At 48.8% G+C, this 24,215-nt stretch overlaps 1 protein-coding gene and 1 long non-coding RNA gene across 4 annotated transcripts; one reads left to right on the top strand and one right to left on the bottom strand.

Moving 5' to 3' along the window:
• Window positions 1-381: 381 nt before the first annotated feature.
• Window positions 382-18,860, bottom strand: LOC124704455. Of its 3 annotated transcripts, XR_007003564.1 has the most exons (5): window positions 18,598-18,860; window positions 3,271-3,472; window positions 1,713-2,632; window positions 896-1,005; window positions 382-806 (listed from the first exon to the last, which is right to left on the bottom strand). It is a non-coding gene; the product is annotated as an uncharacterized LOC124704455 (long non-coding RNA). The 3 variants fall into 3 exon arrangements; XR_007003563.1 differs by having other exon boundaries at window positions 1,713-3,472; XR_007003565.1 differs by having other exon boundaries at window positions 2,520-3,472.
• A 1,295-nt stretch (window positions 18,861-20,155) lies between these two features.
• Window positions 20,156-23,685, top strand: LOC124700726. The gene is made up of 5 exons (XM_047232812.1): window positions 20,156-20,444; window positions 20,792-20,935; window positions 21,204-22,159; window positions 22,324-22,464; window positions 23,058-23,685. Exons 1-5 carry the CDS (start codon window positions 20,402-20,404, stop codon window positions 23,376-23,378), a joined length of 1,605 nt encoding a protein of 534 aa, XP_047088768.1. The 5' UTR covers window positions 20,156-20,401; the 3' UTR covers window positions 23,379-23,685.
• Window positions 23,686-24,215: the final 530 nt, after the last annotated feature.

Here is a 24,215-nt window from a genome sequence, read left to right as displayed (position 1 = left end):
TGGCAGCTACGGTGGTCTATAAAGAGAGAACAACAGACAAAAGCAGATTCCTACTCCGTGTGTCTCCGTCAGTTCACAGGTTGAGATGGATGAATCTCAAAAACAATCCAACGACGATTGCTGGGTGCGTACGTATACATGTGTTCACTAAATCCACTTTCTAAAATTAAGAGATGTAAAATTAAGAGATTAGCAACGAAGTTCATGATTTTCACGATTAGTGGTTCAAGTCCAAAGTATATAGAAGTTTTTGGATGAGGAGAATATATTCGCTAAGTTGAATTTTGTTAGAATTGTGTTGAATACATGATAAGTTCTTCTTCATTTGGATTTGTATTGATCATAGGGTTTCGTTATCTAATCTATAAAAAAATTAGGGACTGACTATACAACAGATAGCTGTTTTTCAATTGAGGAACAGACAGTTTTTTCTACCCAATCAAACAATGACACCTGTAAAAGATTACACAACAATAAGCTAAACGAAAAAGAACCGAAAAAACTGTCTGTTTTCTGCCAACGGAACAGGCATATTTTTATTCAGTCCACTTTTGAGTCCACATTTTGAATTTCAGTATCCGTTGAGTTCTAAAGCTTTCTATAAGCCCATGGCAGGGAAAGGCCAAGAAATTAAACGACAATCCCAACAAATATAACGTGAATTGTATGTAAGCCCACAAACACCTCCAGAACACACGTTCCCTGTTCGACCTTCTTGTCCAACATGAAAAAGAGATCGCGACCTCCAACCACTCCGACGGGGAAAAGGTGCGGCTGCTCCTCTATGGAAGCTCGAGATCCAGACGCTACCTCAAGAAAATGGAGGGAAAAGATAAATTTCCAGGAATGGATGAAACGAAGAAGAAAGGCAAAAAAGTTCTCCAAGCCAACATACCTGGGACTGCCCAATCTCTTCCAACAAAGGTTTTACCTCTGAATTCCCTGCCATGTGCTTCATTAATTTTGGTATGCTGTGATTGAAAGACAGCAGGATGTTTTTGACGACTGAAATCAAACCATGAGAAAGTTTAAAATAAGTCTGAAAGATTTGCTGAACAAACTTTAAACTAAGCACTATCAAGATGAAGAGAACTAGTTACTTCTGGGACGTATGCATAGTGCTAGAGATTATGTCAGTCAGTGTATAGCAATACTATCTGGGTTTGGTTTCGCATGGAAAATCCCTTAGGACTACTCAAGCAGGGTTACTGATCCCTTTAGGACTCCTCAATCCATATATCGGATGGATCCTAGAGGAGTTTACAGTACAGAAATAAGATAGGTGAAAAAGTAAAATAATTTAAACTAACAGATTAAAGAAAATGACATAACTCAAAGAAGCTACAGAAAAAGGAAATACAATGAAGAAGACACACAGTGAATGTTCTCAATGGAGGAAGTAAGGTAACCAAGTACAACATTCAGCCTCAAAACGAGAGAAGACATATACAGGGAGAAAATAAACAGGTCATGAGTGGACTGCAGGTGGCGGTAATGGTAGATGTCTATGAACACAATGGTGAGAAATTCAAATTACTTATTAGAACATCTGATGATCAATGCCACTACTAATAATAATGAGGACAGAAGAAACAAGAGAGAAAATTAAGAGTGGGAAATCTAAGAACACAAAATGTGCTTGTGTAGAAAAACTACATGACAAACTCCTAGAAAAAGTAAACTGAAAAATTGATGAACAAAGTAACACTTACCAAATGGAAAAGACACATTTAGGAGAAACTGAGCATATAGTAGCTGATGATTGAGCCAAAAGTATTATAGCCACATTGTATTCACATACATCCTCATCATCAACATAACTGGGAGAAGAAAAACACTAACTGTTCGTGTAAAAAAAAAACTACAGGACGAGAGTTTGTACAAACTTCTTCCAGAAAAGTAAACTGATGATTGCTGAACCAAGTGACAGTTACCAAGTTTGGTAGTGGTTGTGGTTTTGGGAGCTGCTGAAATTTCCGTTGCCGACCAAGTTGCTACTGCAGGTGTGTTGCTAAGTAACATGATGTTGTCTTAAAAAATCTGAAGATGCCAAACTGATTTCTTTTGAGAAAAATCATCAAAACTGAAGGAAGATTAATGAGACAATGATAACCAAGTCTCTGGAAAATAAGAGATACTAAAATAAAAAGAAATGCATGTTGGGATATTAAAGAGAGTGAGGCCTCGAAAACACATTCGTCCATCCGCTGTGGGGGTCAGCACAGTAATAAAACACTTTATTTCCAAAACAGGCACACAAGCTCAAAGCAAGACCTCAGACAAATCCAAGAGAGAAGCAATAGTGTGAACAAAACAAACTCCAAAGAAGCATCTAAGAGGCTCTCAAAAAGAGAACCAGAATTATGATTAAGAAAGATAGCCTATCTTGATGGATGCAAGAAAATGAACACTTTAACTGAAAAAGAAAAACAAGATACTGGGAATAATAGTAATTTAATAAATGAATAGCATCACTTGGACTAAATTAAAAAAAGACATATATGAAGCAACATTTGCACCTTGATGTTCCATGTAGAACTGAAAAGTATCCACTCTCTGATCTCCCCTCTGGTCTATGGAAAAAGTGTCTTTATATCCATTATGAAATCTTCTGTCTTGTTCTCACTTTTGACTAAAAATGAAAAAAGGGTCATTGAAGAGTGGCTGAAGAAAAAGACATCAAAGACTGAAGAATGAGAGTTAATGCAAATAAAGACTAATAGTAAATAGAAATACTAAGAGTTAGTGAAGAGCCTCCAAAGACTGAGATATTGAAGAAAGTGTGGCCCGGAGAAAGAAGGTCGAGGACTAATAAATGAGTTATTGGTAAGTTGTTGGAGACTTAGAGACTCAAGAGTGAGTGAGGACTGAAGAATGAGACACTGAAGAATGAAGAAAAAAATGATGGACTGAACAACGGACAATGAAAACCCGAGGAATGAAGGACTAAAAAAATGATGAACGTAATAAATATTGAACATCAGAAAGTGAAAACTGACGACATACACTGAGAGGCTGAAGAGAAAAGAAGCTGAATAACTAAGTTACTGAGTGAAATGCCGAAAAATGAGTGAGTGAATTGATGGGAGACTTTAGAAAATAAACCGAGGGACTAAACAAAGAGGGACTGAAAACTGAAAACAAAGAGGCTTAATTGAGAAACTAAGTTACTGAAAAACTAAGAGAGTGAGGGACTGAAGAATTAGACAAATGACTAGAGAAAAAATAATATGACTGAAAGAAATGAAGACTAAAATACTGACAAATAACCTGCCTGAAGAACATGACTTAGAACACTTAGAATGACTGAAATATTAATACATGCTATACCTTTCCATGGGAAGAACACTATTCTACAACAAATATCTTGGGAAGATCTGATCAAGATTCAGACTGATGTTGTGTTTGCTCTTGCTGGAAAACATCCAGAAATGCAGCAACGAATCAGCGGAAGGAATGTTCAAGAAAGCCCCTGCATGCAGCAACTATGAATTACTCATACGGGTAGGTTTTAAATTGAACATGATAAGCCGACATGCAGCAAATGAAAATGGTTTTTCAAGCTCCATATTGCCGACATTCTGTAATTTATGCATACTCCCTTGCCATCATGGATAATACTAATTACTACAAAAAAAATTAGATTCAGCTGACGACTAATTTCTCTTGTATTATGGTTGTATCCATGCAAAAGTAAGAAACACGAGCTGGAAATATGGTGTGCTAAATGAGCTGACACTTGTGCCAAATTAAAGGAAACATACGCGAAGCAGGGTTTGTACTGTAATGAAAAAGAAATCAGGATCCTTTTAATGAAAAACTCTCGGGTTATGACCAACAAACACCTGTGATTTTAATCACTTGCTGCAGCTCTACTGTCGTTGCCTATTCGACGGTACCTCGGAGGAGGGATCCTCACGAGGGGGAGAAGAAGTAGGGGCCATAGGGCGGAGTGCACACGGGACGGTGGTACGCGAGTTACCCAGCTTCGGAACACCTGCACGATGACGGGGCCTACTGCTGCTTGTACTGGAATTATGCGGGCGCTTTCGCGTTGTTACAATGAGTTGTGTTTGTGCCTCTAGGGCTCCCGGGATCCGGCTTATAAAGGCGCACGGATCTAGGGTTTACATGGAGAGTCCTAGCCGGATTACAGATAGCCTAACTACGGTACAATATCTTGCCGTGCACGTCACGGATCCGCCTTCCATACACGTCATCCTGGATCCGGGTTCCTCATGGGCCTCCATGGATCCGGGTTACTCCTATGTCGGTACGGATCCGGCTTACTGATCCTGGGCTGGACTTCTTCCTTCATGATCAACAGCAACTGGGCCACCCGATGGGCCACATGCCTCATCACCGTCTGTGGGCCACCCGGGCTTGCCGGATCTAGGCACTGTCGATGGTACACCTATGAAGTATACCCACAACAGTAGCCCCCAGAGTTCTCCGAGTTTCACCTGCAGTTTCCGCCTTGCTGGTTCATTATAATCTCCGGCAAACGTTGGTAACGCGGAGAAACTTGAAGAGCTCCAACTTTGCATTTTCTTCTTTTTCCAACTTAAAGCCGGAAAATGCTCCCATCTCGCGGGACTTCATCCATCGACGTTCAAAAGAACATTTCCGGGTTACTCCCTGCTCAAATGAGAGACAACTTATCTTCACGAAATTACCGGAATCTTAAAAGACTCAAACGGCTTCGGAAATCCTTCATCTTCGAGATCATACTCAACAACGGAAGTTCCATATCTCCCGCGCACAACTTCCTTATTTCCCGCGCTAAATTTTCGCAAATGCAAATCTTCGACCGGAATTTTCGGGAGTGCATGGTTAAATTACCTCCACGTCGTTTTACCGCATTTGACCTAAACACGTGTCATCCATCCAACGGCGCGACCGTTCAGTTTCCACCGTTGGATCCGGATCCCGAATCTCCGAGCGCGGCCTATAAATACCCCGCGGCCCGGTAAAAATTCATTCTTTCACCCCCTTTCACCACATCGTCTTCCTCCTCGCGCCGCGCCGCCCGCCAGATCTTAACTCCGGCGAACTTCGTCACGGTGAACTTCGCGCGCCGCCGAACCAAGGCTCCCCTCGCACCAAGATTCTCACGTTTGAACGAGAAACTCGCTCCGCCGCCGATTCGTGGTCACGCGGGTCGATTTCCTTCAAGTTTGGCGAACTCATCTCCGCCGGAGCTCCGTCGAGCCACCGCGCCATTAGCGGTAAGTACGCCGGCCTTGTAGAAGACAACCTAGTGTAGAAGATAGGCTTAGTGATCCGGGTACTCAAACACTTTGTATGGGTGCAGCCAGGAAGCATGCCACTCGAATCGTCACTTTGCCTTGGTAGCTCTTCGAGTAGCCCGGATCCCAACCAAATAGAACCCATATGCCCGGATCCCATATCATTCCCGCCACCGTATGTTTCCGACATCGGACTAGCTCAACCTTTTCCGCATCTTCCAGCACCGCTCCAAGCCGGATTCCTACCCTCCAAGAGCTCCAAGAAGAACTCGAGGGACAAGCTCGGATGGCAGCAAAGGTGCAGGAGGCGGAAAACAAGAGGGCGTCCAAGGCCCGGATCCGCGAAGGAGAACGGGGTCAATGGTGGCCTTGCGCAACCACCGACGTGGAGCTTAGAGAGCTCCAGAACGAGGGCATGATCTCCAAACACTGGAGTTTCACTCGTGACTCCGACGTCCCCAAGCCGACGGCAGGAGAAGTTGTTATGACTAAGGCTTGGGTGGAACGCGGACTTTCACTCCCTTGTTCGGAATTTTTCTCTCCATCCTCAGCACCTACGGGCTCCAGCCCCACAACATTTGCCCAAATTCATACCTTCTCTTGTCCAACTTCGTGACTCTCTGCGAAGGACATCTTGGGATCCGGCCAGACGTCAAGTTGTGGCAATTCTTTTTCCGGGTGAAGAAAGAGACCAAGGAGAAAGCAATGGTGAACTGCGGAAGCATGACGTTTATGCTCCGCCCTAGCCGCATGTACCCCCCCCCCCCATGACTCGCACGAATCCGTCCGATACTGGAACGCCGGATGGTTCTATGAGAAGAATGCCTCGGTTCCGAAAGTCCATGAGGGTCTGCCTCAGTTCGTCAACGAACCTCCGGAAGAACTTGCAAGGCCGGAGCTTCGTCCCTTCGCTCGCCCGGACCCCAATCTCGGAGAAGGCCGCGCGGAGAATCTCCTGGCTAGTCCACGACGGACTAGCCGGAGCCCGGCTCACACTTAGCCTGGTTCTCCCGGAGAATCCAGCCTCACGCTACAACGCGCGCCGATGTGCGCTTATACGAGGCGGATGATCTTCTCCGGGTTACCCGCCACGATCTTCCGGCCGACTCTCGAAGAGAAGGATCAAGACGTTGGTGAAGATTCCGAGGGGCCAACGAGGTCCGGAACCGACCAAAGACATTTATACAAACGACCGGTGTCCTCCGGTAAGCTTTGTTCTTTTCGTCTGCTTCAAACTTCACAAGTTTTTGGATGTTTAACTTAACTTTTATTCATCTTCCTTCCAGCTCAACACTTTGGCGGAGGAAAACTTTCGCACCATACTCCGCGTCCCCGTCACCGAAGACACGGCGGAGGAGGTTCCGGATGACGATGAGGAGGAAGAGGAACGAGGCACCTCGCAAGGCGGCCCCTCGACCTACAAAGCGTCCCCGCGCCAAGGCTTCGGCTCTGAGGCCGGAGCTAGCGGCGAGGCCTCCGCCAAGAAACCGAAGACGGTAAAACCACCTCCGCTAGACTCAAGGAAAGCGGAGCGTGCGCGTATAAGGATGCTCTCAACGGCCGGCCAAGGCACGCGCCCCATAATCCCCGGCGCCCCGTAAGTTTCCGAGCATGATGCGATTTTAACTTAGCGAAATTATCTCTTGCCTAAACCCTTTCACTTGTTCGCAGGAATCCGAAAATCGCTGCCACGCGGACCACCAGCCAAGAGCCCATCACAAAATACATGAAGAAATCTCCGAGTTGTTGGTCCCTCTACTCCGGTTCCACCAAGCGTCTCCCACCCAACTCCCCAACCGTCGCCCCCTCGAGGCGGATCCATCTCCCCACTGCCGCAAACACTCCACCGGAAATAATTCCGGTTAGCAGCGAGAATGCGGGCGAAGAAGGCCCTAAGGCCAAAGGCCCTGCCCAAGAAGAGGCGGAAAAACAAGTCCAAGGAGAGGTTGAAATAACTTCTTCTGAGAAAGCTGGAGAAGGCGCTGGCGACATGGTCGTTTTTCCGAAGAATTTTGGAGATCCGGCTGACACCACTTCCACCCCAAAGGCCTATGCCACTAAGTTTTTCAACAAGGCGGCGAGGCGGAGAAGTGGGAACTTCAACAAGACACAGCTTAACGCCATGCTCGAACAATGCACGGGAAACCTGATTCCGGGACGTCGGAAATCCAAGACTTCAAGAAAAATGTTGGCCGGTTCGCGACCAGCTCATCTGCAAGCAAAAGGTACTACCCGAGTAGCCCCAAGCATGTAAGCGGAAGCGAAAAAGTAGTTAGCGCTTAGATGCTTAGAGAAAGATTACTTCAGGAAAGTTTTTTAGAATGAACCGGTAGCCCCCAAGCATTATGGCGGAAAGGTTCAGGCAATGATGCTTTTAAAAGAAACCCTTGCTACGAGCGGAATTTTTACTCTGCCTTGTTTAAATTTTACGAGAACGACGGGCGCCGCACTACGAGCTGCACAAGAACATTGCCCTGCGGCGCCGCGTTACTGCGAGTCGGGCGGAAAATATCCGGACTACGAAGGATGAGAATGCGAGAATTGGCTAAACAAGCGGCGGACGCCTAAGGTTGGTTTCCGCCTTCTTCGTCCTTAACCAAATTCCGACTTTAAATTTCTTGTTAACTTATGTTATTATAGGCGCATCCTCCTCCACGGCAACGGCTTCGAGCGAACTTGAGAACCTGCGCTCCTCGTACCAAGAATTGGAGACGAAGCTAAAGGAGGCGGAACTTAAGAGGGAGCAAGCCGAGAAGCAGCTGGCGGAGAAAAACTCCGAGCATATCAGGGAAAAGGGCGAACTGAAATTGAAGATAAATGTTGACAGTGAGACCATCAAATCTCAGCAAAAAGAGCTCAATGGACTCCGGAAGTATATGGAGACCGCGGAACAATGATCGGGATTTGCTCAATGAGAACATCTTGGGTACCGATCACTGGAACCTTGCCCAAATATTTGTTCCGACGTTTTACTTTATGCTCGAAGCTGTATGCTTATGTCCTGACTGTTTTATGCGAGAACCACTTGGGTACTCGGAAGAGCGCCGGAATTTGTACCCACGTGATGACCTTCTTCAACTTGCGGGCGATGAGTGCAAAGATCTCATCTCCGCCTCCCGCAAGATATGTTATAACTTATCCATCAAGAGGAGCCGCACTTGCGACGTCCGGAAACTTATTAGAAAGATGGATGTTCTGCCGGAGCTAGTGACGGATCTGCAGGCATCATCAGCCCGAGGCGCAGCTGCAATGTCCTTGACCATGTGCCTAGCACATAATGCGGATCTTGATCTTGATGAGGTAACCACGGGTGTTCCTCCGGATGCGGATGTTAGCGCGCTACTGGATGCAGTGAGCGGCTACGACACCCGTATTGCGCGCAGGATCCGGCACGAGGAATTCTACGACAAGGTCGTCCTTCCTGCAGACGAGCCCTTAGAAGCGGAACTTCAGAAGGAGCTTGCTGCCAAGGCGCGACCTGCGGAATCCGGAACCCGGTTTACCTGGACCAGCTCAAGGAAGCTTCCCAAGAGGAACCCAAGACCGGCCTACTGCTTTGTTGAAGAAAAATAAAGTGAAGAAGATGTGTCTTCTCCGTCCGAAGGCGCCAAGGAACGAGGATCCGGAGGGCAAGACTTCTCCGGCTAAGGGGAGTGAAAACTTTTATTCCTGCGGGAAAAACAATGCATCATTTTGGCCCCGGCGAGGTTTGTAATAAGACTTTAAATTCTTAAGTAGCTAGGAACGAAACGATTATGCATGGGGCGGAAACACTTATCCTGCTATCCGTTAAATATTATGTGCATGTTTCGTTTTATGTCGGAAAGCAAGTGCTGACTTTGTTATTCTCCGGCTTGCCCGCTTGACCTACCACGAGCCGGAAAACCTTAGCCGGAAACGCTCGCCAGCGGCGACGAAGCCCAATGGCAATCCGTCCATAACCGCGGAAACAAGCCCCCAAGCATAGGTGCCGGAAATCGCTACTAGGAATCCACGAGCTCGCAACAGATAACAACTTAATCAGAAAACTTAAGCTTACGTCCTAAAGGACGGTTTTTATAAATCACAACTTTTATACACGCCTAGGCGGAAAACATCCAGCTCTGCGGTTTTAGTCGGAAAAAACATACACGATCTAAAATGAACAAGTAAAGGAGGTAAAAGACTCAAAGAGTGAACCATAAGCTTTATTTCATTGATCATGTATAACTATTACGAGTTTGTAACTCGGAAAAATATGCTAAGTGTAGAAAGGACGTAGGCTGTGCGATATTCCAAGGGCGATCTGTTTCATCGTAGATGTCATCGGGATCCTCACGCTTGCGTTTCGGCGCCCGGTTAGCGAGGTCTATCCCTCGGCTCGCGGAAATCGACAAGGTAGTACGATCCGTTATGAAGCACTTTACTAACGACAAAGGGTCCTTCCCATGGAGATTGCGGCTTATGGTCTTTCACTGTCGAAGGCGGAGGACCGGGTCTCCGGCCATGAAGGAGCGTTTCCGAACTCGGCGACTGTGATAGCGTCGGAGCTTCGCTGGTAGATGGCGGAGCGCCGATCGGCTAGATTCGAGCTTCCTCGATCGAGGTCCACGGATAGGCGTCCGGCCTCGTCGAGCTGTTTCTTCGTTATAGGCGAAACTCGCGGTGAATCATGGATGATGTCGGAGGGAATCACGGCTTCGGATCCGTATACCAGGGAAGAAAGGGGTAAACCCTGTTGACCTGTTAGGGGTAGTTCGCAAACTCCACAAGACAGCGTCTAGTTCGTCGGCCCAAGCTCCGGCTGCTCGTCGCGGCGGTTCTTCAAGGCGTGGCTTGATTCCGATAATATTAGACCGTTAGCTCTTTCGACTTGACCATTGGATTGTGGGTGAGCCACGGATGCAAGGTCCAATCGAATCCCCATTGTCTCACAATAATCCTTCAATTCTCCACTGAGCGAAGTTTGTGCCATTATCTCGTGATTATCTTGTGTGGGATGCCGAATCTCATCACGAGGTGCAGGACAAATTTTAGTGCCGTAGCACCGTCGGCTTTTCTCACCGGCTTGGCCTCGATCCACTTGCTTGAACTTGTCAACGGCGACCGGGAGGTATTCACAACCACCGGGAGATGATCGTTTTAACTTACCAACCATATCTAGCCCCCGGACCGCGAATGGCCGGGTGATAGGTATGGTCTTCGGCTCTTGGGCTGGAGCGTTTGGTTGAGTAGCGTAGTACTTGACAACCTCGGCAGGTCTTGACTATCTTGTCGGCATCTTCTTTAGGCTGTGAGCCAATAAAAACCTAGCCGAAAAGCTTTCGCAACGAGTGACTCGGGAGCGGCATGGTGCCCGCGGTCCCTGCGTGGATCTCTCCGAGGATTTCAATGCCATCTTGATTTGAGACGCATTTGAGAAATACCCTGTTGCGCTTCGTTTGTAGAGCTGTCCATCAACAATTGTGTAGGATCGTGCTCTTCGATGATGCGGCGCGCGAAGACCTCGTCCTCCGGCAACTTCGATCGATGAGGTAGTCCGGGAAAGGCTGTGTCCAAGCCGGAATGGTAGCCAATACCTCTTTAGCCGGAGATACTGCCACTACGGGTTTTCGGGTTAGCGCCCTTCACCGAGGGTATCCGGAGATGCTCTAGGAAAATTCCGGGCGGAATTGGCTTTCTGCGGATCCGAGCTTGGATAGCATATCCGCATCTGTATTGTCGTCTCTTCGACGTACTTGACTTCGTATCCGAGGAAGCTCTTGGCGATCTCGTCAACTTCGTCTCTGTAGGCCGCCATGACGGAATTTACGGCGTTCCGGGTTCCGGCTACTTGTCTGTGCCACCGAGGTCGGAATCTCCGCAACAAATGATGTGCTTGATCCCTATTTCCTTAGCTATGCGCGATCCGGTGTAGTAGAGCCTCGTATTCCGCCATGTTATTTGTAGCTTCGAAGTGGATCCGCGAACATACTGCGGTTCTTCTCCGGTAGGGGACTTCGGGGTGACTCCGGCTCCCGAGCCTTGATGCTGCTTGGATCCGTCGAAGTGCATGACCCATGTTTCGGTTCCGGCTCCGGACTTGCATCCGGAGCTTCGTCCAATCGCAACGAAATCTGCCAAGACTTGGGATTTGACCGCAGATCCTTGGCTTGTAAGCGATGTCGAAGGCGGATAATTCGATGCCCCATTTAGCTGTCCAGTCTGTTGCGTCGGCATTGTTGAGAATTGTTGACAGTGGAGCTTTGCTCACAGCTCATTCTTGGGTGCTCTTGGAAGTAGTGTCTCGGCTTACGGCTGCCTAGGAAAACTCCATAAGCTAGCTTCGAAAGTGAGGGTATCTTTGCTTTGACTCCGTCGGCACCTCGCTTATGTAGTAGACGAGTCTTTGGACGTCATATTCATGACCTTCTTCCTTTCGCTCCACCACGATGACGAGGCTGATGACTTTGTTGGTAGCCGCCGGATAAAGGAGCATTGGCTCGACTCTGCTGGGGCTGCCGGGATAGGTGGGGAGGTAAGTATTTCCTTCAACCCTCGAAGAGGCTGCGTCGTCCCGGACAAATTTGTCTCGTTTTCTTCAACAACTTGTACGGAGGTAGCGCCTTCTCGCCAAGACGGCTAACAAACCTGCCGATTCTTGCGACACAACCGGTTAGTCGTTGCACATCTTTGAGACAAGTTGGCCGTTTGATACACGGGATTGCCTTGATCTTTTCCGGGTTAACCTCAATGCCTCTGTGAGAGACTATGAAGCCAAGGAGTTTTCCGGTCGGCACGCCAAAGACGCACTTCGGCGGATTCAACATCATCTTGTACCGGCGGAGATTCTCAAAGGTTTACGTGAGGTCGCCGATCAAGTCGGATCCTTTCCGGGTCATGACCGCGATGTCGTCGACGTAGGCGTGCACGTTCGGCCAATTTGGTCCTTCGAGGCATCGTCTGCATCGTACGTTGGTAGGTGGCACTGCGTTTTTCAAACCAAAAGGCATAGTAACATAGCGAGTAAGTGCCAAACGGGGTAATGAATGAAGTCGCCTTTTGGTCGGATTCCTTCATCCGGATCCGATGGTACCGGAATACGCATCAAGAAAACACAGAAGTTCCGCCCCGCCGTCGAATCAATGACTTGGTCAATGCGCGGCGGGGAACGGATCCTTCGGGCAGTGTTTGTTCAAGCCAGAGTAATCGATGCACATTCTTAGTATTTCGGTGTTCTTTTTGGGTACAAGGACGGGATTCGCGACCCAATCGGTGTGGATAACTTCTATTACAAAACCTGCTTCTAGTAACTTTGCTAGTTCCATTCCTATGGCGCGGCGCTTCTTATCTCCAAAGCGTCGCATAGCTTGCTTCACCGGTTTAGCCCGGATTTATGTTGAGGTAGTGCTCGGCGAGTTCCCTAGGTACTCGGACATGTCGGAAAGGTTGCCATGCGAAGATATCCATGTTAGCGCGGAGGAACTCGACGAGCGCGCTTTCCTATTTGGGGTCCATGTTGGCTCCGATCGAGACTCTGCTTGGAATCGTCGCCTTCCTTGAAGTTGACTTTCTTGGTCTCTATCGCGGCCACGAAGGAGTTTTTGTGTTCGGAGATCCGCTTCTTGGTGGTCCGCATCTCGGTCGGATCCACCGCGGCCCTGTAGCCTTTCGGCTCTTCTCCGGATATGACGGACTGCGCAGGCGGCTTCGCCCAACTCGCACTCATGAGCCTTCTTGTAGTCTCCGGTTATGGTGATCATACCATTAGGACCCGGCATCTTGAGCTTGTTGTAGATATAGCACGCTCTTGCGTGGAACTTGTGGTAGGTGGGCCTGCCGAAGATGACATGGTAGGAGCTCTTGAAGGGCACAACTCGAACGTGATCTTCTCTTCGCGGAAATTATGAACATCGCCGAAAGCCACGGGAAGTGTGATGCTTCGCAGGGGAGTTCGCCTTCTTACCGGAACCACGCCGTGAAACTCGGTGGTCTTGTGTTTGAGCTGTTCCTTGGTGAGGTTCATCCGCTCCGAGTCTCCGGGTACATGATGTTCAAGTCGGCTCCGCCATCCATGAGGCACTTGGAGAAGTCATACCCGTCTATGCGGGGACTCACAACCAAGGCGTAGTATTCTTTTGGCACAATGGCGGGATGGTCCTCCTGTCAAATGTGCACGGAACTTCCGACCACCGACATCTGCGGCACGGCCGGAGGCGTGGCGTTCGGGATCCGGGTAGCTGATTTTGTCGCGCGGATCGTGGGGGTTCCGAGGAAGGTGTGGTAAGCCCCACGCTCTTTTTCTCGAAGGGGTTGGATTTACACTGCGGATCCGGCTTTGGGATCCGGCGAGTTATCATCCTCGTCCATCGCCTCGAGCTCGTCCTCCTCCTTGTCCTTGTTCTTGCCCTTGCCTCCTTTGCCGCGTGGGCGGTGCTTCGGGCTCGCTTGTATCCCTGCCTCGGGTCGTTCTTTAGGTCGTTGACCCACTTGCGGTTGCGGTTTGTGTGTGTGGACTTCCCCGTAGCCGGATCCAAGTGGGCCGGGCGGGGCATGTCCCCGTACTCCTCGTAGGTTTGCGGGGCGCGAGATCCGCCGACGGTGACCTCGGTGCCATGCTGCGACCCTGCGCGGCTCCGCCTCCGCGGCCGCGTCCTCTTCCGCCTCCCGAACCTCCGCGTTGGAACGCCATGGCGACCATGTCGGATCCGCCACTCTTCGGTCATCGGGATTTTTGCGTTTGTGGCCGGCTGTTGTTACCGTTATCACGGTTCTTCTTTTGTTGGTGCGGGGGATTGCTTGTAGCTGCGATATCACCGCCTGCGTCGTCATCGGCGGCAGTGTGATCACTGGCAATGGAGATCATCTCGTCCAAAGTCAGTTTGTTGGCGTTGGCCAAACATGTAAGCTTATGCCTCAGCAGTCCTCCTCTCTGCAATCCACCAATGAAGGCATACATGGCAGTGGTGTGATCGACGTTCTCGCACTCGTTCCTGCATGCCAACCATCGTGTGAGGAAGTTTCTTGAGGTTTCTCCTTCTTACGGATACAAGCTTGTAGAGTCGCTTGCCGTGGCGGGTCTTTTGTAGGTGCCTTCGAAGTGTTTCTCAAAAGCGGTCTTCGAGTCGAACCGAGCAAAAGATGGAGTTTTTCTCGAGGTCGGCCGAGCCGGATCCGGGCTGGCCCTACAAGGTACAAGCTGGAGCATGCGGCGAGGCGATATTAGGGGTTCCTCCGGCGAAGGTTCTTGCATTGTAGTAATCCTCGATCCGGGTATCCGGCCTTTCGGTGTCATCATAATGCTTCGGGTTTCCGGGTAACTTGAGGGAGCTCCTTGGCTTTGGTTCCTCTCGAATCATCCTGCCAAAGCACTTCGGTCCGATGTAGTCGGTTATGTATTCGTTGAGGCGTTCCCGCGCGTCGCGCGAGCCGTGACGGGGGGCCGTGAGCGAGAGCGAGATCTCCGGCCACCGCCTCCGCCTCCACCTCCGCCGCCACCGCTAGGTGGTGGTGAGGAGACTGCGAGGGGCCGATCCGACCTCCTGCTTCCGCCTGCAGATTCTCCCCGGCCCTCCCGATGCGGCTCCGGCTCCTGTGGCTGCCTTCGCCATGACGCCGGCTGCCCCGGTCGTTCCGGCTTCGGCGGGGCTCGAGTCGCGCTCCTCATTCCGGCTCCTCCTAGGCTCGGGCTCGCGATCATTGTCCCGATTCCGGCGAGGCTCGGCGTGCGCTCCCTGTTCCGGTTTCCGGAAGGCATCACGATGTCGCGGATAATAATTCCACCATGCCCTTGAGGCCTGGTGTTTCCGAGCTGGACTACGGCGACGAGGGGACGCGGGTAACCATTAGGCGGAGGAGAGGCGTTGCGGTACTTGTCTCGTCCGGAGTACATTGCATCCTTTCCCTTTCTCGGATCGACGGTGGCGTCTTTGATGGTACGGGGATCGGATTTGGGTGTTCCCGGCTTTCCTTCGCGTTCGAGGATCCGGTTCGCGACTCGTCATCTCGATGGCGATTGTTGTGGGCGTCCTTACGCGCGGTGGGGACGCAATGCTCCGGGTTAGATTCCAACTTGCGCAAAGTATGCGCCTTGCTCTGTCTGTTTAACCGGCCGAAGCGACGAGCGTGCGTAAGTAGTTGATGTCAACCTCCTCGTCACTTTTCTTCGAGAATTTCGCAGCTCTTGCCAAATTGTCCTTTGGGGTAGCGAGCGGCCGCTGTTCGGCGAGGGGTTGTGAAGTTGATCCTGCGGGGAGGGATTGCTTCTCCGACGATTCTATCGGCCTCCGCTTCGTGCGTAGGTCATTTTCACCTCCCACTCCGCTCTCATACTCTTGACTTGCTCGAGCGTTGCGGTGACTTCGCGATCCTGTCTTTCAAAGCGATCCATGATCGGTGCGGCTTCTTCCCTCTCATCCAATATAGCAGCTGCGGTGTTAGCAAACTTTTTGGTCGTGGCCGGCATCTCCTTTCCGGTGGCCTCTAAAGCCTCCGGATCCGCGGCATCGCCGGGAGTGATTGGCTTGTTGAGGACGTCGACTTTGCGACCAAATCCATGCGTGCTTGTGCAACTATCTCTTCAGGCGACAGGAGGCTCTCCGAGGAAGGATCCCTACGGGGCCGCTCCCGCGACATCGGAGATCCGTGGTGAGATGGCTGGGGGTCGGATTGAGTGTCTGCCGCTTCGGATCCATCTTCTCCAAGCGCCGCTACAGTTGCAAGTACCTGCTTTGGCTGGACGGAGTCGACTTCAGGCTGTTCACCGTATCCGAGTTCCGTCACCTTGCGATCAAACTCTGCTGTGTCCATGGACTGGGTGTCTCCGGAGATTGGGCTTAGATTTCCCAAAATCGATTCTTCGGCCGGAGTCTCGCTTTCTCCGACTGACCTCCTGGCGATCCGGAGCAGCGTTGTTTTCCGGGGCCTCGACTGCTCGGGACCGGCTCCGGCTCCATGAGGGCGGTTCCGGCGGTATGGGCCAAGAAGTGTACGAAGTGACACCTTTGCTTCTCTAACACACGGGAGACCCGGGCGGATCTGCATTGGTCTTCCACCGTTATTTCTGCTCGAGGGCGGATTGGGTGGGTTTTGATTTTTCCGGATCTAAGGCGGAATCTTTGCTAGGAAGTTCCAACGTCTCGGATCGGATCTTCGCGGCTCGCGTCCTGCTCGGCGGCGGTCGCGTCGGCGCTACTTACCGGTGGGTTTCCGTCGGAATCGACGGTTTCCCGATGAAGATGTGTATGCCGCCAACCGGGACGATGGAGAGCTTGACGGGGTCGGTTTTAGCCGGAATCCAACACTCATCCGGAGGGACGATCGGCAGATTTCCGGCGTAAAGGACACGCCCCACGGCGATGGTGTCGTCGTAGCTTCCCATGGCGGAACCCTCCCGGTTCCGGCCTCCAGTACGCCGCAGGCCCCACGGTGGGCGCCAGCCGTCGTTGCCTATTCGACGGTACCTCGGAGGAGGGATCCTCACGAGGGGAGAAGAAGTAGGGGCCATAGGGCGGAGTGCACACGGGACGGTGGTACGCGAGTTACCCGGCTTCGGAACACCCGCACGATGACGGGGCCTCACTGCCGCATGTCTGGAATTATCTGGGCGCTTTCGCGTTGTTACAATGAGTTGTGTTTGTGCCTCTAGGGCTCCCGGGATCCGGCTTATAAAGGCGCACGGATCTAGGGTTTACATGGAGAGTCCTAGCCGGATTACAGATAGCCTAACTACGGTACAATATCTTGCCGTGCACGTCACGGATCCGCCTTCCATACACGTCATCCCGGATCCGGGTTCCTCATGGGCCTCCATGGATCCGGGTTACTCCTATGTCGGTACGGATCCGGCTTACCGATCCTGGGCCGGACTTCTTCCTTCATGATCAACAAGCAATCGGGCCGCCCGATGGGCCACATGCCTCATCACCGTCTGTGGGCCACCCGGGCTTGCCGGATCTAGGCACTGTCGATGGTACACCTATGAAGTATACCCACAACATCTACACTACACCTTCTTTCAGGTTACCAGCTACATATATGTATAGGGAGTGATTGTGGTGTTGCCTCTGTGTTCTGCACTACATCATCATGTATAAAACAAACTACATTCAACTTTTCAGGTTCACAGGTTAACACATATTGCTGAGGCAGCTACATAACGAGTAAACTCTGCAAAGAAGAAATACAGGTTTTATGCAAACTGCATTATGCAAACAAAGGAGTGACCTCGAGGTACAGTGGGAACCCGGAGGATTGATAGCATGCTCAACTTTTACATCACTCATCCAACTATACCACTTAAACTTGACAAAGCATGTTTCAAGGATCAATTTTTTTTTCCTGAAGATGCATCTAAATACACATTTTTATTAGAACTTCTTGGTGTATATAAGCAACTTTAGAGTGAACTTTCAGAGGACGAGTCACTATGGCCATAGTGAACAACAATACCGAGAATCAGATATACAGTGAAATTGCATCTTTAAGAACACATATCATCTTCGAAGTTATGTAATTGCACTTGTTGGTTACAAGAATTCATCATGCAACTAAAACAAAGACACTAAACATTAGAAGTTCTTCTCAAATGGAAACTCAGCACTAATTAAATAATGCTGTATACACACTCCACCACAAGTACAAGGACTCCAGTAAAATAGCTACCGTGTAGAGTTGCCATGTGTGGTACACTATTACAAGATTGAACTTGGGGAACAACACCAGACAGAAAATAAGTGTCACAAATAACAGATTGCATTGCTAGAATTCGTATGGAAAAATAGCTACAGAAAACTGAACATATTACTGAATACTAATCCATAAACTGAACATATTACTGAATACTAATCCATAAACTGAACATATCATCACTGTATAGTGCCATCCTTGTTGTTCCTACAACCTACTTTTAGCTTTTAGACAAGTTGGACTACTACAGCAACTCTCAAGGCTAACATTGGAGAAGATATGTAAGTTCATCAAACAGTATCGCATGGCGCCAACCCCACCCTTTTGGATCTTTGGGTAGGAGAGTGCCAGCTTGCTTCAGTTTTCCGAACAAACGGATGTCAAATTATGACGTACATACACAAAACAAAACAAATCAAGCGCTACCCATATATCTGGCTAGCTACCTCCAACTACAAATCAACTTCACACACTGAACAAGCTTCAGAACGCTAAACACATGCATGTCAAACTACATAACGCAGCGCTACCTCTACATACGAGGCACCAACAACATCTGACGTGGCTACAAACAATAGCCAAAAGGCTGAAAAAAATACACAGGGAGGACAAATCTGAAATCTCCCGCGAGCTAGAGTGCTTACCAGTACCACCCACCCAAATCAGAGACAGAGAATACAGATGAAGGAGGACAGAAGATTACCCATCTCGCCGGAGGCGCACATGCCATCCGTGCTCCCGAATCGCCGATCTCTTCCTCGTTGGACGGAGAAGGACGCGAGCTGCAACTCTACCCATCGCCGCTAGCGCCGGCTGCGGCGTCAAAGCACCACCATCGGCGCTCTCCCCGTCTCGAGAAGCTCCGCCCCCACCAACTCTGGCCGACCAGGATGCAACGTCGCCGCAGCCATCGCCCCCTCCGACTCCGGCCGAGCAGGAATGCAGGATGCGGCGTCGCCACACCTTTCTCCGGCGTGCTTCCGCCTCCTCACAATACCAACACGAGACAGAGCGCGGTAGTAGTCCAGATAAATGAAACTAAAAAAAAGACTCAAAAAGGGAAAACGAGACACAGCTGCACCGAGATCTGGGAGGACGGTTAGAAATGTGGCTGCGCGCCAATTGCAAAACACTGTTTGTTAGGAAAAGTGAAAAATTAAGTTAAATTTAGTAGGATAGATATAAATTAATGATAAAGACTATCCGGATACTTATGGAGGTGTGGTGGTGGCCTTGATACAATAGTTGAGGGCTCAAGCCTCGAGGCAATGATTTATGTAAAACATTTGTTTACTGGATGATATCGAGTACTTGTGACCATGCTGAAAGGGACATATGTGCTCGGAGAATCTAGACAACAAATATGTACTTCTATGCGGCCTACCAACCCGCAATATCTGACATGAGATGGTTGTTTATCCTGTGTGAGGATGATATGGTTGGAAATTATACAGTGGAAAAATAAAATATTATAAATTGTGAGTGTTCTAATTTTAGACTCACCACTTCGCTTTCGTCTTAGAGTATTTTTTAACTTCCCCGCCTCAATCCCCTCGGCGGCCGCGACGCCGCCCTCCTCCGGGACGCCGCTCTCGCCCGCCGCTCACCCTCCGCGCCGCTGAGCTCGAAAACCGGAGGATCCTCCACCTCTTCTGGACGGATTCGAGCCCGCCTCCTCGCACCGCCTCGTATCGGCCGGAGTGGGGAGAGAGGTCGCCCAACAGGCGGCTGATTGGGGAGGAGGAGAGGAGGCAGGGATTGGGGAGGATGAGAGGAGGCGGATTGGGGAGTGGCTCGGGTGCGCGATCTAGGTTTCCCCCCGCAAGCCCAAGCAAGGTGACACAAAACAAACCACATTGTTGTCCCTGTTCGCTAGACCCGCACGACGTTCGGTCCCAGCTGTCATCGAGCCACGTAGAGAAGCAGCGGGTGAAAAAAGAAACTACCACATCTAACGGCTGAGGTAGAAAGTGGGATGGGAAAATCACTGTGCAAGGTGAAACCAGCGATCAGGATTCATTTGCCCCTCTCAGATGGTCTGGTTGGCCGAGTAGTGTTGCAACATTTATAGGAAGGAATATATCTAAATTCGTCAATTTGTATACGCTCTCCGTTACATTATCTGTTTTATCGTGGTTTTAGTTCAAAACACTACGAAACGTTTGCAATTTTGTTCCGCCACATGAAGAAGGGGCGACTAGAGAAAACAAATCCGGAAACGTACCCAATACTTCCGAATTGCAAACAAAATCGTACCCGATACCACGAGGAAACAATCTCCATATATCAAATCTTCCTTCCGGAGTTCCGGCCAACAGGGTGCGACAGAAAGATTTCACCCCCTTCTTGGGCAATCTCTGCGGCTCTGCCTCTCCGGTGTGCCGGGTTATTTCCGTTTGGCTTCCCTGATTCTGGTTTCTGCGACTGTAATCTCCAACCCTTCTTCCCTTCCCATCTGCCACTCTCCCAGGACTGCGGCTCCCTGGCGAGTCGACCTCGCCGGCGGCATGAGCCGCACATCGCCGTGGCCGCCGCCGAACTACCAAGAAGGTCTCTCCTTTCCCTCCCTCCTTTACTGCCCCATATCGCTACTGTACCTTTTTTACAGATAAATTCCTAACTTACCTCGGGGAGCGACTTGAATACATAGCCACCCAAACCCGACTGTTCCATGTTAGGGCGGTCCGATTCGAATCTTAAATAGGTGTTTTTTCTTGGGGAATTTGATGCCGGCGGCAGGCGTGTTTATGGGTTTCTATTTCACTAACAGTGTATACAAATGAAGCTTCAGTTTTTATCGAACAATAGTGGGGGTAGTTGACTGTCCAACTGTTACTAGGCTCATATAATCTCGTTGACGGTTCTGAACTGAAACAATGTACTACTCTCTTTGCCAGGAGATTACCGCGATGATAAGAAGAGAAGATTACCCAAAGGACACACTGGAGAATTAAGTAGCAGGTTATTATTACTGGATGAAGATCTGGAAGACATGCTCGCATCATTAACAGTCGATGACATCTTTGATGAAGGAAAATCAGGTTAAAATACTTACCACTTGCCCCAGTGATCCTTTTTTTAGGAAATCAGTGTCGCATCTATTCATTTTAAGAGGTAAATGATTTGTTGATGCGCCATCTTTTAACTTCTCTTTCAATGGTTGCCTGGTCAAATTGTGTAAATTAAGGCTTGATTTTCTTGATGCTTTACGCGAGTTCTACAATATACCGCCTTTAGGTGTCTAGCTCTAATTAGGCAGTGTACTCTTTGATGTTTCAAATGAGAAATTACATTATATATCGTCTTCAGGTGATTGTCGCAAGGATAGGAAGAGGAAATCAAACCAAGATAACGCTGGAGATTTAGTTAACAGAGCATCGGATGATCTTTTGGAAAACATGTTCTCGTCGCTCCTGATCAAAGATTCTGCACTGGCTAGTTCTGCTTCCATAAGATCGGGGAAACATGCCTCTGTTCTTGTACTTGATGAAAATATTCTTTCTGTAGGCAACTCAGATTGCACCACTTCCACTGATTGCAGTGCTCCAGAATCTAGGAGTCTGTCATCGGAGGAATTCATTGAAAGAGTAAACAACCTGTTGCTTTGCCATGAGGGAACAGGTGTTGAAGTGTTTGAGGTTCGTTTTGATCTGAACTCCACTCATGCTGCCCACCTTGACAAATGGGTCCAGTTTGCGTCAGAGTCAGGTGCACAATCTGTGGTACTTAACTTGCGTAAAAAAGGGATATCTTGTTCGGAAGATATAGTGATTTCAAGTCGTTATAACTTTCCCTTGCATTGTTTTGATGGTGAACAACGATCCTCAATACGGAAGCTACGCCTGGTAAATTGCATATTCAGGCCACCGCTGCATTGCAATGGATTTTCCTCTCTTGTTCGCCTTTTTCTAAAGCATGTCACGGTAACTGATTCTGATATCCAGAACATTTGCTCTTGCTGCACCATTCTCCGTCTTTTGAGGTTGGGAAACTGCAATGATTTGGTTAATTTAAGGATTTCCCATGAAATACTGCTATATTTGGATATATTTCGTTGCAAGAAGTTGGTGAGTATTGAAATGCATGCCACCAGCCTAGCCTTTTTTGAGTATGATGGACATGAGGTATCCATCAATTATGCGAGTACTCCCAATATGAGGCAAATAGTAACTAAGCTTGGGGACATAAATTGTTCTCTCCCGAAGGATTTAAATGCCATGAAACTGATCAAGAAAGTCACCTTGACATTTCTTTCACCATCTAAGGTACATTAACATAATTCAGATCTATGTTTTTGTTCCAATTGTTCTCTAATCACCACTCAGTTAGCTGTCTCTAATCATTTTCGCGAAAACGCAAAAGACTTGCGTTTCGATGCATTGATAGATAGAGAAAGTTAGCTGTAACATATTCTTTTGCTCTTCTGCAGGAGCCGAGATGTATACTGTACTTGAAGAAATTCAGTGTTTTACAGTTCGTCAACTTGTTTATTTTGCCATCCTGGAATAATGCTCTTGCAGTCACTTATCTTCTTAAAGCAACTCCTTCTCTTAAAAGACTCCGTCTAGAAGTATGTCCTAAATTCTGTTCATTATTTTTATCTTAAATTGGAATGCAAATGTTTTTCATATAACAGATAAAAGAATGAAGTTTCTTCCTACTCCTTTATTTGTAAGTGCAGTACAAGATTATGATAGATGAAATTGCTTATGATAGATGAAATTGCTTCATTGGATGTGTTTGTAATAACACATCAAATACTAGCAAATTATCATTAGTAATTCTTTTTCTTTGTTAACATAAATTTCCTAATTGTGGGACAGTTTTCTTTCTTACAGATCCCTATTGGACTGTAAATAACCTGTGCTTCTTTTTCTAGTCCTGAAATGAAGCTATTAAATACAAATTACATGATATCACTTATGATCTCAACTGATATGGGAAATTCTATGTACAGATCAAATCATTCACTTGTTTATGGACTTTTTAGTTTATCCTAATGAGTAATGGCTAGCCAGTATAATTATTTCAGAGGATATATATACTGTTTTTGTCAAGTTGTATGCAGTGTGACAGTAAAAAGCGTTTGAAATATTTCGATGTTTTGATCTGTTGCATCAGGACATCATGAACTCACTACAGTTGGATCTTCCTTGTATGCAGGCATGCAGCAAACAACACCATCATCTGGACAATTTCGGGGTTAGTTGGCCCGAGGGTATCTCTCTGGACAAGCTCCGTACCGTTACTGTAGGTGGTTTCACTGCCCAAGCCCCGCTGATTGGGCTCTTGGCATTCCTGATGCGCGTGGCCACTCGCTTGAAGTATGTACAGATCGACACACATCACCATATTTGTAAAGGAATGGGTAAATGGGTCAGAGAGGATGTTGGCGACAAGGCAGCGAGGGATCACGCACGGAATGCTGCAATGGCGACCATCGCCCTTAAAGTTCCACCGTCTGCGAAGCTCGTTATCAAATGATTTGAGCCGAGTGGTGTCTTATGATCTTATAATTTGGAGAGGTTCAGGATGATGATTATTCATTGTCATTTCATTTTGTCGGCCTGGCTAGTGCCATGTGCCGGCAATGGCTGGATTTATTTCGAGGGATCATCTTGCTAGGCCAGATGCCGTAGTAGACTTAGAAAGCTTTGTTTTCTTCAGGATTGACGAATTGCGGAGAAACATGGGACTGACACACTCCCATACTAACAGGTCTTCGTCCAGTATGTGGACGACAGAAACTGAATTTAACTATGCAATGCGAGTTTGGCAATGTTGCGACCTACGCCCTGGTTCAAGCTTTTGCACATAGGCAGCCATGTCGTGAGTACTCTCTCAAGAATGGAGGCAGATTGACAGTGTTTCTAGCAGGCACGTCCAGTGGTGATATCTTAGCAACTTAACTTATGCCCTGTTTGGTTGCACTGAATTGGCCTCTGAATTGGCTTTTTGGAATTGGAAACCTCAATTCTAGTGTTTGGTTGTACTCAGTATTGAAGTGTGGATTTGGAAACCAATTCAGAGCGCCTCCCCCCGCACGGCCAACTTACCTGTTCGCCAATTCAGAGCCCTGGACCTCCGTATTCGCTCGGAAACAGCCCGTCGCTCGCTCCCCTGCCTCTCCCGAGAAACGCCCCATCGCTCTCGCTTGTCTCGCTCCCGTCCCCGCGCTGGAGAAGGCGACCACGGCGGCGCCGCCGGGTACCGCCGCCGCCTCCCTTCCCACTCCGCCTCGGCCTCCTTCCGCCCCTGCCTTCCCTCCGTCCCGCCGTCCCATTCCCCGTCGGCGCACCCTCCCCGTCAAACCCTAGATGC

The sequence above is a fragment of the Lolium rigidum genome, chromosome 3 (assembly GCF_022539505.1).
Source record: "Lolium rigidum isolate FL_2022 chromosome 3, APGP_CSIRO_Lrig_0.1, whole genome shotgun sequence".
Lineage (NCBI taxonomy): Eukaryota > Viridiplantae > Streptophyta > Magnoliopsida > Poales > Poaceae > Lolium > Lolium rigidum.
Note: the sequence above shows the minus strand (reverse complement) of the source record. Positions and strands in the feature narration are given on the sequence as shown.